Below are 18,812 nucleotides of genomic sequence, written 5' to 3'. Positions count from 1 at the left end.
AGTAGAAGGGCTGATCTTACTCCTGATCTTAATGAAGAAACTTCTGACTCGTACGTACAAGAAATGAGAAATGAGTACTGTGATGAGGATTAGAGGGGCCCTGCCTCCAGCCAGGGGGAGGAAAGGGACAACCGGGTTTACTGGACTGTGTGGATTCGGTGGCCTGGCACATCAGACCCACAGAAGTATAAGGCTCTAGTAGACACCGGTGCACAGTGTACCCTAATGCCATCAAGCTATATAGGGGCAGAACCCATCTGTATTTCTGGGGTGATGGGGGGATCCCAACAGCTAACTGTATTGGAAGCCGAAGTGAGTCTAACTGGGAATGGGTGGCAGAAGCACCCCATTGTGACTGGCCCAGAGGCTCCGTGCATCCTTGGCATAGACTACCTCAGGAGAGGGTATTTCAAGGACCCAAAAGGGTACTGGTGGGCTTTTGGTATAGCTGCCTTGGAGATGGAGGAAATTAAACAGCTGTCCACCTTGCCTGGTCTCTCGGAGGACCCCTCTGTTGTGGGGTTGCTGAAGGTCGAAGACCAACAGGCGCCAATCGCTACCACCACGGTGCACCGGCGGCAATATCGCACCAACTGAGACTCCCTGATTCCCATCCATGAGCTGATTTGTCGACTGGAGAGCCAAGGAGTGATCAGCAAGACTCGCTCACCCTTTAACAGTCCCATATGGCCAGTGCGGAAGTCTAATGGAGAGTGGAGACTGACAGTAGACTATCGTGGCCTAAATGAAGTCACGCCACCGCTGAGTGCTGCTGTGCCAGACATGCTAGAACTTCAATACGAATTGGAATCAAAGGCAGCCAAGTGGTATGCCACAGTTGATATTGCTAATGCGTTTTTCTCAATTCCTTTGGCAGCAGAGTGCAGGCCACAGTTTGCTTTCACTTGGAGGGGCGTCCAGTACACCTGGAACCGACTGCCCCAGGGGTGGAAACACAGCCCCACCATTTGCCATGGACTGATCCAGACTGCACTGGAACAGGGTGAGGCTCCAGAACACCTGCAATACATTGATGATATCATCGTGTGGGGCAACACAGCAGGAGAAGTTTTTGAAAAAGGGAAGGATATAGTCCAAATCCTGCTGAAGGCTGGTTTTGCCATAAAACAAAGTAAGGTCAAGGGACCTGCACAGGAGATCCAATTTTTAGGAATAAAATGGCAAGATGGACATCGTCAGATCCCAATGGATGTGATCAACAAAATAACAGCCATGTCTCCACCAACTAGCAAAAAGGAAACACAAGCTTTCTTAGGCGTCGTGGGGTTTTGGAGAATGCATATTCCAAATTGCAGTCTGATTGTAAACCCTCTCTATCAAGTGACCCGGAAGAAGAACGATTTCAAATGGGGCCCTGAGCAACGACAAGCTTTTGAACAAATTAAACGGGAGATAGTTCACGCAGTAGCCCTGGGGCCAGTCCGGGCAGGACAAGATGTAAAAAATGTGCTCTACACCGCAGCTGGGGAGAATGGCCCTACCTGGAGCCTCTGGCAGAAAGCACCAGGGGAGACTCGAGGTCGACCCCTAGGGTTTTGGAGTCGGGGATACAGAGGATCCGAGGCCCGCTATACTCCAACTGAAAAAGAGATATTAGCAGCATATGAAGGGGTTTGAGCTGCTTCAGAAGTGATCGGCACTGAAGCACAGCTCCTCCTGGCACCCCGACTGCCGGTGCTAGGCTGGATGTTCAGAGGGAGGGTCCCCTGTACACATCATGCAACTGATGCTACGTGGAGTAAGTGGGTCGCCCTGATCACGCAACGGGCTCGAATAGGAAACCCAGTCGCCCAGGAATCCTGGAAGTGATCATGGATTGGCCAGAGGGCAAAGATTTTGGATTATCGCCAGAGGAGGAGGTGACGCATGCTGAGGAGGCCCCAATGTATAATGAACTACCAGAAAATGAGAAGCAATATGCCCTGTTCACACTGATGGGTCCTGTCGTCTTGTGGGAAAGCATCGGAGGTGGAAAGCTGCTGTATGGAGTCCTATGCGACAAGTTGTAGAAACTGCTGAAGGAGAAGGTGAATCGAGCCAATTTGCAGAAGTAAAGGCCATCCAGCTGGCTTTAGGCATTGCTGACCGAGAGAAGTGACCAGTGCTCTATCCCTATACTGACTCATGGATGGTGGCAAATGCCCTGTGGGGGTGGTTGCAGCAATGGAAGCGGAGCAACTGGCAGCGCAGAGGCAAACCCATCTGGGCTGCCGCATTGTGGCAAGATATTGCTGCCCGGGTAGAGAACCTGGTTGTAAAAGTCCGTCACGTAGATGCTCACGTACCCAAGAGTCGGGCCACTGAAGAACATCAAAACAACCAGCAGGTGGATCAGGCTGCTAAGACTGAAGTGGCTCAGGTGGATCTGGACTGGCAACATAAGGGTGAATTATTTCTAGCTCGGTGGGCCCATGACACCTCAGGTCACCAAGGAAGAGATGCAACATACAGATGGGCTCGTGATCGAGGGGTGGACTTGGCCATGGACACTATTGCGCAGGTTATCCATGAATGTGAAACATGCGCTGCAATCAAGCAAGCCAAGCGTTTAAAGCCCCTCTGGTATGGAGGACGATGGCTGAAATATAAATATGGGGAGGCCTGGCAGATCGATTATATCACACTCCCACAAACCCGCCAAGGCAAGCGCCACGTGCTTACAATGGTGGAGGCAACCACCGGATGGCTGGAAACATATCCCGTGCCCCATGCCACTGCCCGGAACACTCTCCTGGGCCTTGAAAAGCAAGTCCTATGGCGACATGGCACCCCAGAAAGAATTGAGTCAGACAACGGGACTCATTTCCGAAACAACCTCATAGACACCTGGGCCAAAGAGCATGGCATTGAGTGGGTATATCACATCCCCTATCATGCACCAGCCTCTGGGAAAATTGAATGATACAATGGACTGTTAAAGACTACACTGAGAGCAATGGGTGGCGGGACATTCAAACATTGGGATACGCATTTAGCAAAGGCCACCTGGTTAGTCAACACGAGGGGACCTGCCAATCGAGCTGGCCCTGCCCAGTCAGAACTTTTACGTACTGTAGATGGGAATAAAGTCCCTGTAGTGCACATAAAAAATATGTTGGTGTCGTGGTTTAACCTCAGCCGGCAACTAAGCACCACGCAGCCGCTCGCTCACTCCCCCCCGGTGGGATGGGGGAGAGAATCGGAAGGGTAAAAGTGAGAAAACTCATGGGTTGAGATAAAGGCAGTTTAATAGGTAAAGCAAAAGCCACACACGCAAGCAAAGCAAAACAAGGAATTCATTCACTACTTCCCATGGGCAGGCAGGTGTTCAGCCATCTCCAGGAAAGCAGGGCTCCATCACGCGTAACGGTTACTTGGGAAGACAAACGCCATCACTCCAAACGTCCCCCCCTTCCTTCTTCTTCCCCCAGCTTTATATGCTGAGCATGACGTCACATGGTATGGAATATCCCTTTGGCCAAGTTCGGTCAGCTGTCCTGGCTGTGCCCCCTCCCAGCTTCTTGTGCACCTCCAGCCTTCTCAGTCGGTAGAGCATGGGAAGCTGAAAAGTCCTTGACTAGTGTAAACACTACCTAGCAACAACTAAAACATCGGTGTGTTATCAGCATTGTTCTCACCCTAAATCCAAAACACAGCACTGTACCAGCTACTAGGAAGGAAATTAACTCTATCCCTGCTGAAACCAGGACAGTATCCACCCCTTATTCTATACCATCTACGTCATGCTCAAGTCCCATATTTTCCAGTGCAACCTCATTAACCAACCACCCCGCTTTCCATCCTTTGATATAACACACAGATATCATTCCCTTAGTCTATGGACCACCCTTGTGGAATGTCTGTAAAATGTCCAGAAATGTCCATGAAATATCCATTGAGTTCATTTAGTCCGTGACTTTGGGCTCCATCTGTGATGGTGGTCACTCAGGACAGAAGAGGTGGTGTGTTGCGTGGAGTTACTGGGTACCAAAGCCAGCTCAGGTCAGGTCACTGCTGCACTTGCACTGCTTCTTGTAAGGCTTGTCCTCCACTTGTTCGGGTGGTTCCTGCTATAGTAATTCCTATAACACGCAACTCAAATCATGGGTTACAACAATTTAAAGGTATTTCCATTACAATCTCCACCCCTGGTCCCTTTGGGCCAGGTTATAGGGTTTAACATTGCAATGAACTCCTCCCCTTGCTCCTAGCCTGGCTAGCAACAAGGGGTTTCTGCTATAGTAATTCCTATAACATGCAACTCAAATCATGGGTTACAACAATTTAAAGGTGTTTCCATTACAATCTCCACCCCTGGTCCCTTCAGATTAAACCATAGGGTTTAACATTGCAATAAACTCCTCCCCTTGCCCCTGCTCTGGCTTGGACTTATCCACAGACTGCAGTCCCTTAGGGTAGTACCTGCTCCAAATGGAGCCTTATCTATGAGCCACAGTCTCTCCAGGGGTACGCCTGCTGCGGCATAGACTTATCCACAGTCACTTTGAGATGCACCTGTTCCAGCACGGCCTTCTCCATGGGCCACAATGTCTTCAGAGATATACCTGCTCCAGCGTGGCCTTACTCGCAGCCACAGTCCCTTCAGAAGTAAACCTGCTGTAGCACAAACGTAACCGCGGCCACAGACGCTTCGAGATGTACCTGCTCTGGCATGGGCTTATCCACGGCCACAGACGCTTTGGGGTGTCCTGCTCCCGCATGGACTCATCCACAGGTCACAGTCCCTTCGACTCGAGTTCACACTGGAGTTCCAGCCTGTCCAGTACAGCAGCACAGAAACAGCAGGGATGCCCTGGCCATCTGCCAGCCCAGGCACATCGCCATTGCGTTATCAAAATGTTCCCAGGCACAGCAGAATACGATGATAAGCAGTACAGCGGTACAGCAAGCAGTGAAAGCAAAAAACAGCCACTAACGAGCATTGGACTCTAATATACAGTAAGGCAAGCAAGCCCCATGGCAAGCACAGGAGCCTGCCAATTAATAGCTAAACAGCTATAACAGGTATAAATTCGATCTAGCACATTCCAATCAAACCTGTCATTATCTCGAACCCTTCGAGCCCCACGTTGGGCGCCAAAAAGGACTGTCGTGGTTTAACCTCAGCCGGCAACTAAGCACCACGCAGCCGCTCGCTCACTCCCCCCCGGTGGGATGGGGGAGAGAATCGGAAGGGTAAAAGTGAGAAAACTCATGGGTTGAGATAAAGGCAGTTTAATAGGTAAAGCAAAAGCCACACACGCAAGCAAAGCAAAACAAGGAATTCATTCACTACTTCCCATGGGCAGGCAGGTGTTCAGCCATCTCCAGGAAAGCAGGGCTCCATCACGCGTAACGGTTACTTGGGAAGACAAACGCCATCACTCCAAACGTCCCCCCCTTCCTTCTTCTTCCCCCAGCTTTATATGCTGAGCATGACGTCACATGGTATGGAATATCCCTTTGGCCAAGTTCGGTCAGCTGTCCTGGCTGTGCCCCCTCCCAGCTTCTTGTGCACCTCCAGCCTTCTCAGTCGGTAGAGCATGGGAAGCTGAAAAGTCCTTGACTAGTGTAAACACTACCTAGCAACAACTAAAACATCGGTGTGTTATCAGCATTGTTCTCACCCTAAATCCAAAACACAGCACTGTACCAGCTACTAGGAAGGAAATTAACTCTATCCCTGCTGAAACCAGGACAGTTGGGGAAAACAGTTTGGGTTATTCCTGCCTCGGGCAAAGGCAAACCCATCCATGGGATTGCTTTTGCTCAAGGACCTGGGTGCCCTTGGTGGATAATGCGGAAGGATGGGGAAGTCCGATGTGTACTTCAAGGGGATTTGATTTTGGGTGAGAACAGCCAATGATCGGAATTATGTGATGTTAAGTACTAATTATAGTTATAATAGTTATACTAATAATACACAGATATACTAATCATACTAATAATATTATATGCCATACTAATGTTATTACAATAAGAATCACCCAGACTAATGAAGAATAACTTCAGTGAAACCAAGCAAAGCACAGTGATGATGGTACCAGAACTGACTTCAACATGAAACAATCCAACACCACATACCATCTCCGTCTTTCCTGCCCTGGAAGATTATTACGACAGATGGAGCCCGAAGTCATGGATTAAATGAACTCACTATGGGGTGGCCCATAGACTAAGGGAATGATATCTCTGTGTGTGTGTATATATATATATATATAAAAAGAAACGCAGGAAAAGGGGTGGTGATTAATGGAAATGTACTGGAAAATATGGGACTTGAGCATGACGCAGATGGTATAGAATAAGGGGTGGATATTGTCCTGGTTTTGGCAGGTATAGAGTTAATTTCCTTCCTAGTAGCTGGTACAATGCTGTGTTTTGGATTTAGGATGAGAACAAAGTTGATAATGCACTGATGTTTTAGTTGTTGCTAGGTAATGCTTACACTAGCCAAGGACTTTTTAGTTTTCCATGCTCTACCGACTGAGAAGGCTGGAGGTGCACAAGAAGCTAGGAGGGGGGCACAGCCCTATGGCCAAAGAAACATTCCATACCATGTGACGTCATGCTCATTACATAAACTGGGGAAAGCTGGCCGGGGGCGCCGCTGCTCGGGGACTGGCTGGGCATCGGTCGGCGCGTGGTGAGCAATTGTACTGTGCATCACTTGCTTTGTGTATTATTATTATTACATCATTATTGTTGTTGTTGTTGTTATTATTATCATCATTTTATTTCAATTATTAAACTGTTTTTATCTCAACCCATGAATTTTCTCACTTGTGCTCTTCCAATTCTCTCCCCCATCCCACCGTGGGGGAGCGGGGAGGAGTGAGCGAGCGGCTGTGTGGTACTCAGTTGCCGACTGAGGTTAAACCACAACAGGTCTCCAGGCTGGACTTGCAGCCTGTGCTGGGACTTAGACCTGCTCAGGGATTAGCTTGTGTCCTCACCCCTGTCCTCTGTCCCCCTCCCTCCCCATCCTGCCTGGCCCTGCTCTCCCACCATGGCTTGGGGGGCTTCTCCACGGTACCTGTGATGGGCATTGCTGCAGCTCTAGCGCAAATGCATCCCTTCCTGCCACAGTGGTGGGCAAGGCCCCAGCACCATCATTCTGCTTGGGACTAGGGGCTGGCTCAGACCTCCTAATGCCCAGCTCAGTCTTTACAGGGGTCCTATGAGGGGCTGGCGAGGTGAGCCTGGGCTTGCACTGGCCCAAGGTGTGCTAGAAGCAGCCCCTGTGGTGCAAGGGGAGGTTTTGGGGGCATCAGCCATGCTTATCCCAGCTATGGCGCTGCGGAGAAGCAGCAATTTAAGCAGTCTCCCCAGCCGTGTGAGCTGGCTCTTTGCAAGGCTGTACCAGCACAGCTACAGCCGGGAACCCGTCAGACCTGTGGCTGTGGGCTCACATGATCCCAGCAGCACTGTGGCACCTCGCTCGTGGGGCTTGGGTAGCAGAGCAGGCAAAGTGGTAGGTCGATACCCGCCAGCGGCCAGGCTGTGCAAGGCAGCAAGTCTGTGATGAGCAGCAGCTCCTCGGCCTGCCAAGTCCATTTCATAGAACCATAGAATCATTAAGGTTGGAAAAGACCTCTAAGATCATCGAGTCCAACCGTCAACCCAACACCACCATGCCCACTTAAACCATGTCCCTAAGCGCCTCATCTACACATCTTTTAAATACCTCCAGGGATGGGGACTCAACCACTTCCCTGGGCAGCCTGTTCCAATGTTTCACCACTCTTTCAGTAAAGAAATTTTTCCTCACGTCCAATCTAAACCTCCCCGGCGCAACTTGAGGCCATTTCCTCTCGTCCTATCGCTAGTTACTTGGGAGAAGAGACCAACACCCACCTCGCTACAACCTCCTTTCAGGTAGTTGTAGAGAGCGCGATGAGGTCTCCCCTCAGCCTCCTTTTCTCCAGGCTAAACAACCCCAGTTCCCTCAGCCGCTCCTCATAAGACTTGTTCTCCAGACCCTTCACCAGCCTCGTTGCCCTTCTCTGGACACGCTCCAGCACCTCAACGTCCTTCTTGTAGTGAGGGGCCCAAAACTGAACACAGTATTCGAGGTGCAGCCTCACCAGGGCCGAGTACAGGGGCACGATCACTTCCCTACTCCTGCTGGCCACACTATTTCTGATACAGGCCAGGATGCCATTGGCCTTCTTGGCCGCCTGGGCACACTGCCGGCTCACGTTCAGCCGGCTGTCGACCAGCACCCCCAGGTCCTTTTCCGACAGGCAGCTTTCCAGCCACTCTTCCCCAAGCCTGTAGCGCTGCATGGGGCTGTTGTGGCCGAAGTGCAGGACCCAGCACTTGGCCTTGCTGAATCTCATACAGTTGACCTCGGCCCATCGATCCAGCCTGTCCAGGTCCCTCTGCAGAGCCTTCCTACCCTCAAGCAGATCAACACTCCCACCCAACTTGGTGTCGTCTGCAAACTTACTGAGGGTGCACTCAATCCCCTCATCCAGATCATTGATAAAGATATTGAACAAGACCGGCCCCAGTACTGAGCCCTGGGGAACACCGCTCGTGACCGGCCGCCAACTGGATTGAACTCCATTCACCACAACTCTCTGGGCCCGGCCGTCCAGCCAGTTTTTTACCCAGCAAGGAGTACACCTGTCTAAGCCGTGAGCCGCCAGCTTCTCTAGGAGAATGCTGTGGGAAACAGTGTCAAAGGCCTTGCTGAAGTCCAGGTAGACCACATCCACAGCCTTTCCCTCATCCACTAGGCGGGTCACCTGGTCATAGAAGGAGATCAGGTTGGTCAAGCAGGACCTGCCTCTCATGAACCCGTGCTGGCTGGGCCTGATCCCCTGGTTGTCCCGCACATGCCTTGTGAGCGCCCTCAAGATGAACCGTTCCATAATCTTCCCCAGCACCGAGGTCAGGCTGACAGGCCTGTAGTTCCCCGGATTCTTCTTCCGGCCCTTCTTGTAGATGGGCGTCACATTGGCAAGCTTCCAGTCATCCGGGACCTCACCCGTTAACCAGGACTGCTGATAAATGATGGAGAGCGGCTTGGCGAGCTCCTCCGCCAGCTCCCTCAGCACTCTCGGGTGGATCCCATCCGGTCCCATAGACTTGTGAGCGTCCAGGTGGCGTAGCAGGTCATTGACTGCTTCCTCTTGGATTATGGGGGGTTCATCCTGCTCGCCGTCCCTGTCTTCCAGCTCAGGGGGCTGAATACCCTGAGGATAACAGGTCTGCCTGTTAAAGACTGAGGCAAAGAAGGCATTGAGTACCTCAGCCTTTTCCTCATCCTCGGTGACAATGTTCCCCCCTGCATCCAATAAAGGATGGAGATTCTCCTTGGCTCTCTTCTTGTCATTAATATATTTGTAAAAACTTTTTTTTGTTGTCTCTAACGACAGCGGCCAGATTGCGTTCTAGCTGGGCTTTTGCCTTTCTCATTTCTTCTCTGCACGACCTAACGAGATCCCTGTACTCTTCTTGGGTTGCCTGCCCCTTCTTCCACAAGGGGTAAGCTCTCCTTTTTTTCCTGAGTCCCAGCAAGAGCTCCCCGTTCAGCCAGGCCGGTCATCTTCCCCACCCGTTCTTCTTACGGCGTACGGGGACGGCCTGCTCCTGCGCCTTTAAGACTTCCTTCTTGAAGAACATCCAGCCTTCCTGGACCCCTTTGCCCTTCAGGACTGTCTCCCAAGGGACTCTCTCCACCAGCATCCTGAACAGGCCAAAGTCTGCCCTCCGGAAGTCCATGGTTGCGGTTTTGCTGGCCCCCCTCCTTACTTCACCAAGAATCGAGAATTCTACCATTTCATGGTCGCTAAGCCCAAGACGGCCTCCGACCACCACATCTCCCACCAGTCCTTCTCTGTTTGTAAACAGCAGGTCAAGCGAGGCACCTCCCCTGGTAGGCTCAGTTACCAGCTGTGTCAGGAAGTTGTCTTCCACACACTCCAGGAACCTCCTAGACTGCTTCCTCTCTGCCGTGGTATATTTCCAGCAGACATCCGGGAAGTTGAAGTCCCCCACGAGAACAAGGGCTAGCGATTGAGAAACTTCTGCCAGCTGCTTGTAGAACGCTTCATCCGCCCCTTCATCCTGGTTGGGTGGTCTATAACAGACTCCCAGCAGGATATCTGCCTCGTTGGCCTTCCCCCTCATCCTTATCCATAAACACTCAACCGTACCATCATCACAATCGTTGAGCTCTAGACAATCGAAACACTCCCTAACTTACAGGGCCACCCCACCGCCTCTCCTTCCTCGCCTGTCCCTTCTGAAGAGTTTATAGCCATCCGTTGCAGCACTCCAATCGTGAGAGTCACCCCACCATGTTTCTGTGATGGCGACTAAGTCATATCTATCCCGCTGCACAATGGCTTCCAGCTCCTCCTGTTTGCCGCCCATGCTGCGTGCATTGGTGTAGATGCACTTGAGCTGGGCTATCGATTTCGCCCCCGGCATTGGCACGCCACCCCTAGGCTCATCTCTAGTGAGCCTGGTTTTATCCCCTTCCCCCTTCAAACCTAGTTTAAAGCCCTCTCAATGAGCCCTGCCAATTCATGAGCGAGAATCCTTTTCCCCCTGTGAGATAGCTGGACTCCATCTGTTGCCAGCAGGCCCGGTGCCATGTAAACCTCCCCATGATCAAAAAAGCCAAAATTCCACCGATGGCACCAGCCCCTGAGCCACGTGTTGATCAGGTGCGTTTTCCTGTTCCTTTCAGTATCCTTCCCTGCCACTGTAGGGATTGAGGAAAACACTACCTGTGCTCCTGACCCTTCAACCAATCACCCCAGTGCCCTGAAGTCCCTTTTGATCGCTTCAGGACTTCTCTCTGCAACCTCATCTCTGCCAGCCTGTATAACCAATAGCGGGTAGTAATCAGAAGGCCGTACCAAACCAGGGAGCTTCCTAGTAATGTCTCTGACCCGGGCCCCAGGGAGGCAGCAGACTTCCCCGTGGGATGGATCCGGTCAGCATATTGGGCCCTCTGTTCCCCTCAGAAGGGAATCGCCTATGACAATTACCCTCCTTTTTTTCTTAGCAGAGGCAGTCATAATGCGTGAGGCTGACTGCCTCACCCTAGGCAACCCCCTGGACAGACCTTCATCTACATCCTCATTTGCCTGGCCCTCTAGTTCCAGGGCCCCATATCTGTTGTGTAAAGGCAACCGGGAAGGTGAGGGAGGCCAGGCAGGGGTTCACCTGGCACCCCGAGCAGGGACCTGTTTCCATTCCCCCCCATCACTTAGGTCCCCTCTTTCTACCTGGTGGCAAGAGGGCAGGGGATCCTCTGCTTCTTGTGGAGCCTCCATCTGCTGCCTTTGCCTGAGGAATGGTAGGGTATGGCTCCAAATTTGTAGATGTACAAATGTACATTTGTAAATGATCATCTGTAAATAAATAATTTGTAAATGATCTTCTTGTGCTCTTCCCAAACACCCCTAAAATAGACTTTCCTGGCAGCTCACCACACTCTGAGACCTTTCCTGATACAGCTGCACGCAGTCACATGGTGGCACAGAGCTGTTGCCAAGCTAACTTGGTGGAAACTAACCTTGTATGCATGGCTTATTCCCTGGCCAGTGCCCTTCCCCGCCACCCACCAAACCTCCTTTCTGGCAGGTTCCTTGCCCGGGTGGTCTCACTAGCGCTCCCTCCCTCCCCGTACCAGACCAGGAGCACTGGGGTGTGGACTACCCGGGCTGTGTGGGCACCATGCAGTCGCCCATCGACATCAACACGGCCAGGACCATCTTCAGCCCCCAGCTGCGGCCGATCCAGCTCTCTGGCTACAGCCTGCCTGCCAATGAGAAGTTCAAGCTGAGGAACAGTGGGCACACAGGTGGGTGCAAAGGCACAGGCTGGAGCACAGGCAGAGCCTGCTTAGCCTTTCCTGGCAGGACCAGGCTTCTCTGACACCCTTCCCCTGGGCTCTGGGAAGGGGATTCTCTTGCAGGCTGCAGTCACGTTGCCTTCAAGGCCAAAAGGGAAGCATTGGGCTGCTGAGCCTGTATGAGTCCATGTGCTTTCCTGGCTGGAGGGGAGAAACCAGGAGATGGAGAACTCACCGCTCGCTGCCTTTGGGAGGTCACTCCAGGAATTTGTTATAACCCATGTTTCCTTTAAAAATGTGTCCCTGGTATTTCTGATGCAGGTTTTCACAACTGGTTCCTCTCCTGCATTTCACTTTTAAAGGACTATTCAGTCTCTGATGTGGTTTAGCCTTTAAGGTACCTACCTCTCAGTCTTTTAGGACACAACATTGGCCAACTTCTTTAAGTCTGTGTTTTAGGATGCTATCTCAGGATCTTAAGACGTTTTGTAGGTTTTCTTTTTTTCTTTTCCAATTTTAGAATGTTTTTTGGAAAGTCTGGACACAACTTATTCACATTATTTTAGTATCAGTCTCACCATGCCAGATATGGAGGGAAAAACCCATCTCCTTCCCGCTCACCATCCCACAGCTGGGGATGGTGGTCCTGGTTGCTACTGGCTCTTTCTGGGAGCACATTGAGTGTTTTGTGTGTGCGCTGGTGTCTGCCAGTCCCTGAGCTAAGAAAAGCTGGCGGAGACAGGGACTTAAATTCACTGAAGGTGTGATAAGGCACCTCCTTGCCCTGGTAGCTAGCAAGATGGAGCTGACATGTATACAGCAAACTCAACAGGTCGGACTTGCTGTGCATGGTCAGATCAGCCACGCAGTGCATGTACAGAGCTTTATATTATTGCCTCCTGCCCTAGAGTGCCTGCAGAGTTAAACTAGTTGCTATTTTAGACACTCTGGCATCTGGTGTTGCTTGGTGTTCAGAAAAGCAGTCAGAGCACTTTCATTGGGGTGGGGTGGGGGGAATTAGTTTCTCGCATGCTTATAAGATGCCTTTTTTTTTTTATTCTGGCAACTGTCGGTCTGCTTTATGAAAAGCCATAAATAAAAAGTTGCAAGTCTACTAAGATATTTGTACAGTTACTCCTTTTTGTAATATAAAGTATATACACTGTATAAGCTTTTGCAAGGATCTGAAAATGACTCTGGTAACTAGTAGAAGGAATGTACTGATTTAGATATACAAAAGAAATGTAAAACCAGATAAATTCCCAGGGAGGGAGCAGTCTCCCGCTTCTGGTATTTGAGTTTTGTATCTCTGAGCCCAGTGGCAGGGAATGCCACAGAGGACAAATGACTCATCACAGCCCTGTTACATTGTTAATCCCAAATCTGTGCCCTAGCTCTGTGATGTGACTAAGAGACACTTCACCTATAAAGGAGGAGGTAGGAAAAGAGTTGGTTTTTAAAAATGAGGAAAAAGTGCTTAGAAGGATAGGACAGCCTTTCTCAGGGTCCAGGGATGCTCCTGATATTTTTGCTGCATGTCCAGGTAACTCAGCTTTTAGATCTGCCACACTGCTGTATGAGTCCAAGATACCTGGCTAAACCACATTAAAGTAAAAGGCAAAACCAAGTATGTATTTACTGTACCCAGAGGCAAATTTTTAGCTCTAAATGATTTCAGAAGATTTAATGCTTCTGTGTCACTAGCTCCAGTGCTGGTCAGACACTCACAGGCCCCTTTGTTTGAATGGTCCCAGCTCACCAAGTGCTGCAGCTCTCTGTCCCCAACTGTCCTGCTCTCATAGGTATTCACCACTCTGCCAATATCTTTCTCCATGAATTTTGTCCACAGTCTCTTTATATTATTCTCACTTACTGAATAAATTGTTGGACAACATCTGGCTTGGAGCTGGCCCCTGGGAGTCTCTGCGGGGGGGGGGGGGGTGGAGTGGGCCTGTTCACTTTCCAGCATTTTCATAGCAGCTATTTTTGAAGCTGATGTATTTACCAGGGTGTCTCGCTACCTGAAGCAGAAAGTTGAAGCCTGTTGCATTGGCACAGCTCTGGGCATTGACCCACCCATAGCCTCATTAAATATGGAAAGCAAGCTTGTTTGTTGTGGCAAATTTCCACAAGCCCAGGGTGACTCTTTCCCTTGAGACATCTCTGTGTACCTGTGAGATGGACTGGGCTTTGTGTTTTACTGACTGACCTCTTCCTTCTGCCCTTGCAGTTGTCCTTGAGCTGCCTGAGTCACTGGCCATCACCGGTGGCTATGCCCAGCAGTACCAAGCCGTGCAGCTGCACCTGTACTGGGGCTCCCTGTTGGGACCTGGCTCGGAGCACACTGTCAACGGGTGCCGCTTTGCTGTGAAGGTAAGGAGCCCTCGTGGCGGTGGATGCATCCTTTCCTCTCCTGGTAATGGAGTGCTGTCCTGCTCCTAGCCCATGGTCCTGGTTGTCACTGGATGAATGCTGTAACCACTTGGCCAGGATCCCTGCTCCCCGGGCAGCTCTGCAGCAGCAGAGGTCAGTGTAGGAGCCCACACTTTGGTGCCAAGTGCCCAAAACAAGAGCCTGCAGTGCAGAGGTGAGGAGGAGACAGGATGCTCTGCCTGCAGGTGGGCTGGGGCTGGCCATGTGTGAACAGTGCAGCCTGTCCCTGTGCTGCAGCCCGGTCCTGGGCTGATGGAGCAGGAGCCACGGCGGTCCCCAGGCTGGGGGAGCCAGCTCCCTGGGCAGCTGCGAGCAGCCTGCTTTGGAAGCTGCAGGGACTGTTTACTCTGTACACACTGTCCTCCTGCTCTGCAGATCCCATCTGGTTTTATTCCTCCTTCACTAGTGCTGTCCTCAAACCGAGCCCATCTCTGCGGTATGACCCCCTGGTATCTAGGGCAGAGTACTGGTTTGCTGTCTGTGATCGGGGAAGTTCCTGTGGGCAGCCCTTCATACTTGCTGCTTTGCAGTGGCACACTTTCTCGGTCCCACCAGCATATTCCCTTCCTCAGAGGGGTGCTCGGCATGGGTGCATGTCTCTCCCAGCCCTTGCTCCGGCAGGCTAGAGCCCCATGGGGGTGAGTACCTTCTGGAGGTGCCCATCCTGCATCAGGGTTGCATGTTTCCCTTCTAGATCCATGTGGTCAACTACAACACCAAAAGTATGACAGCTTTAAGGAGGCAATGGTCCACCCGGATGGCCTGGCCATACTGGGAGCCTTCCTGGAAGTGAGTCCCATAGCTCAGCCCTGGGCAAGAAGGGGTAGGAACAGTGTTGGGGGGGGAGTGGGACTGGGGGGGGCAGAGTCAGGCACAGTTTTGAGGACAGGCAAAGGCGCAAATGTACCTGGGGAGAGAGGGCAGTACCAGAGGGCAGGGCAGCCCTGATGGGAGGAAGGAGTCACTGGGACAGGGTGCCCCTCGCAGGGAGCGATTCTTCCCTGCTGGCACTACCATCACCACCCGGTCTCCGTTCGGCCCCTGTGCTTGTCATTTCTGTGGGGTCTCTGTGTTGCAGGTTGGGCCAAGGGAGATCCATACTATCAGGAAATACTTGAGCATCTGTACAAAATCCAAAAAGAAGGTAAGGCCCTGTCCCACCTAGTACTTGTCTCAGGGGCTGCAGCCCAGCAAAGAAACCCACTGCACAGCAGAGAGGCTGCAGCAGGTGTTTGCCGTGTGTATGTGAGAAGGGGAGCATTGCACAGCTTGTACAGAAACAGCTTTCCAAGGTGCCCTCTGCTCGCATGTGCTTTCCCCTGCCTCCAGGGCAAACCTTCTCCAGCACACTGGGTGCAGCAGGGTGGACCCTGGCACATGTGGTGCCAGGCTGGGCTGGGGGGATGCTCCAGGTCAAGTCTGTTCCCATGATCTCCATACTGGTCCTGCCTGTTGTTCTCCAAGGAGTTGCCCCACTCTTGCTCCCATGGTGTTTCTTCTCCCTGGCGAGGAAGTCTTGGTGCCTGGATTAAACATCGCAGGCCTGCTGCCTGCCAACCTGAAACTCTACTTCCACTACAATGGCTCTCTGACCACCCCTTCCTGCTACCAGATGGTGAAGTGGATGGTCTTCAACCAGACCGTGCTGCTCACTCATGACCAGGTCCAGGTCCATCAGGTTAATGAGCTCTGTACTCAGTCTTACCCAGCCTCTCCCCGCAAGTATGCACCATCTGCGTCAGTCCCCTGGGGCTTGCCTGGCTCCCAAAGGTGGGACGCACCCTGCTCTGCTCATGCTGCTCTCCTTCCAGATGTCAGTGCTAGTGACAAGCCTGAGGAACAACAACAGCAAACCTCTGCAGAACAATTTCCAGCTGGTGCAGGACCTGCATGGGTGACAGGTGCTGGCAAGTTTCCAGACCACCCTCCTTTTGGCGAAGCAGCTGTCTTCTGGTAAGGAGCGTGTGAACATGCTCAGGCTGCACCCAGCTGTGGGGACGGGGCGAGGAGCAGGAGTTGAGGCTTCGTGTCTCTTTTGGAAATGCAGCATTTGCATGGGTTAGCCCTGCCCGGCAGGTGACTTGTGGCAGCATTGGTCTCAGGGTCCCGCTCTCCCCCATTTCTGCGCTTGTCCCTCCCTGCATGGGGAAGATCGGTTTCTAGGAACTATTTTGTCCTTGGTCTTGCAGAAGCAATAGTAGCACAGCTGGGGATGTACGGTCAAGGGTGAATAGCCAACTCCTAGCATCCCAGCCAGATTCTGCATCCCCAAACACAATAGCTAAATTCGGTAGGAGCTGCAGAGGTACAGGCTTGCAGTGAGCACCACACTGCCAAGTGCCAAGACCTGCAGAAAGGGCAGTGCAGGGGACCCCTCCTGAAGGCTGTGCTCCACCAGTGGGGCAACGCAGCCATCCTGGCTGGGCGCACAGTCCCCTGCCCGACGCATCCCCATCTGCCTGTCCTTGGTTTGTCCTCAAAGGCCTTTCTTGCGTTGGTGGTTTCCAGTGATGAGTAGAAATTCCTGTTAACCCTCAGGTGTGACTATCACTGCATCGCTGAATTCTTGCCCGTTGCTGCTCTCTGAGGTCACTGGGGTTTTTCTGTCCAACAGCCTGTTCCTTTTCTATTTTGATGGCATTTCCTACACCTTGTGTCAAGGTGACTAATAATAGAAACAGCACACAGGCTTGGTCACAGGCCCTTGGGCAATGCCTCAGTAACCACACACCGGTGTACTTCCCACCTGCAGCCAGCTCACTAATGGCCATAGGCTTTTAATCATGTGGTCTTCAGCCTGGCTAGCAGTTTCCCATGTGGCACCACATCAAATGCTTCACTGAAATAGGGAGAGATAAAATCTACCACATTTTCTTTTGTCTAGAATATCACTTATCAAAGAAGGATATGAGGTTAGGCTGGCATGCTCTATCTTTGGTAAACCTGTTTGTTGGAAAATATGATAAAGTATCTATTTACCTCCAAGCCTTTCTTTCGCTACGTTCTTGCAGAAGCTGTTCCAAAGCCTCCAGCCACTGAGGCTAGGGCAATGGGGGCTGGCAATGGCCAGCTGCCTCCTCCCGGGGTGCTACTCACCATCTTGCCGCAGGCAACTGTCCCTGTGGTTGCTGCCTGCCGTGCTCACCCCATGCCCCTCTCCAGGGTCTCCTGCAGGGCTTGGTGCAGTCATGGGGTGCTGCGGTGCTCTGCTCCCTGCCTGCCTGCTTCCTGAGCGGTGGAAGCTGCGGTGGGGGAGTTTCTGGCTAGACTCAGTGAGGCTTTTGTGTGGGCTGTGGTTCAAGGAATTTTTTTTTTTTTTTCTCCTTCCTTTCCCTTAATGTTTTTGGCGGGGTGTTGGGGCCAGGCTTGCGAGCTGCTGGGGATGCAGAGGGCAGCTCTCCCCTGTCTGCTCACAGGCGATGAGGAATCTTGCAGGCAGCCCTGCTTTGGCAGCATGGCCTGAAGCCCTGCAGGCTTGACACTTCCCTCCCCAAACACCTCAGGCAACCTCTTGACTGTGCTGTCTCTCTTCCAGGTAGCGATGGCTCAAAAGCAGCAGGTAGGTGAGGTACTGGCCCGAAGGAGGGGAAGATGGCAAGGGAGCATACCTGCCTGGGAAGGGGGGGTGTCCTGGCAGCTGTGTGCATCTACACAGCAGCCACCACCGACAACACCGTGTGAGCCCCACACCTCTGTGGAGGTCCCGGCCCTGCTGGCTCAGCCTGCCCCACCCCACCTCCCCTCACTCCTGCCCCGGGCTGAGGGAGGGCCAGTGCTCCAGCATCCCCTTGGCCACACAGGCTACCCACATGGACTGTTTGCCTGGGGCAGCGTCTGGCCTCAGCAGATATTTTTGTTATTTAAAAAAAAAAAAAAGGTTAAAATGTATTTAAAAAAAAAAAGTAAAAGCCTCCCATGGTGCCAGCTGTCTCTGCTGTCCTAGTCTGAAGCTGTGGGGCAGGAACAGGCACTGGTGGAGCTGGACCTACAGTAGAGGGGTGCACAGGGCTCCCTTCCTGACTGGCAGAGACAGCATCAGCCTCTCTGCCCTGGGCAGAGCACTAGAGCAAGCAGTGCAGGGCTCCTTGCACAGCCTGGCCCTGCTCTCTGTCACTCTGGGACTTCTTCCTCTTATTTGTGCAAAGTGTTGGAAAAACATAGCCGTGGCTTGGTAGGGCTGGAGAAAGGCAGAGCTGAATGTTGGCAGAGCCACAGCTTCATTGCTGGCTGGCCCCCGCCCAGCTCCCCTCTAGCTCTGATGTAGCTAGAGCGGTCCCTGACCCATAGCTGCCTCCTACTTTTCCTGGCAGCTCCAGCACAGCCAGAGCCAAGCCCTGGGGAGTGCCGCAGCCACACTGAAGCCAAGAGAAATGGGCTGGACCTGGGAGAGGGGAGTAACCTGCAGGTCTCTAGCTCTCAGCAGCCTCTACCTCAAAGTGGTAAAACCAGAGATGGACAGAGCAGGAGCAAGACCTTCAGGCAACTGGGGTCTGCAATTGCCAGACACCCCCTGCAGTCACACCAGCAAAAGCCACTGCCACCAGCAGTGGCACACACATAC

The 18,812-nt window shown here is 52.2% G+C and overlaps 1 protein-coding gene across 1 annotated transcript in view; it reads left to right on the top strand.

Annotated features, from left to right (window-relative positions):
• Positions 1-17,818, top strand: part of LOC143172208 (carbonic anhydrase 9-like) — a 28,173-nt gene extending 10,355 nt beyond the window's left edge. The window contains 8 exon segments of the mRNA XM_076361449.1: positions 11,657-11,827; positions 14,049-14,191; positions 14,946-14,969; positions 14,972-15,044; positions 15,345-15,400; positions 15,762-15,914; positions 16,063-16,204; positions 17,787-17,818. Coding sequence (XP_076217564.1) covers positions 11,657-11,827; positions 14,049-14,191; positions 14,946-14,969; positions 14,972-15,044; positions 15,345-15,400; positions 15,762-15,914; positions 16,063-16,204; positions 17,787-17,818 — 794 coding nt within the window.
• Positions 17,819-18,812: the final 994 nt, after the last annotated feature.

This window comes from Aptenodytes patagonicus, chromosome W (genome assembly GCF_965638725.1).
Source record: "Aptenodytes patagonicus chromosome W, bAptPat1.pri.cur, whole genome shotgun sequence".
In the NCBI taxonomy this organism is placed as follows: domain Eukaryota; kingdom Metazoa; phylum Chordata; class Aves; order Sphenisciformes; family Spheniscidae; genus Aptenodytes; species Aptenodytes patagonicus.
The sequence above is the reverse complement of the archived record's forward strand: the minus strand, read 5'-3'. Positions and strand labels throughout refer to the sequence as shown.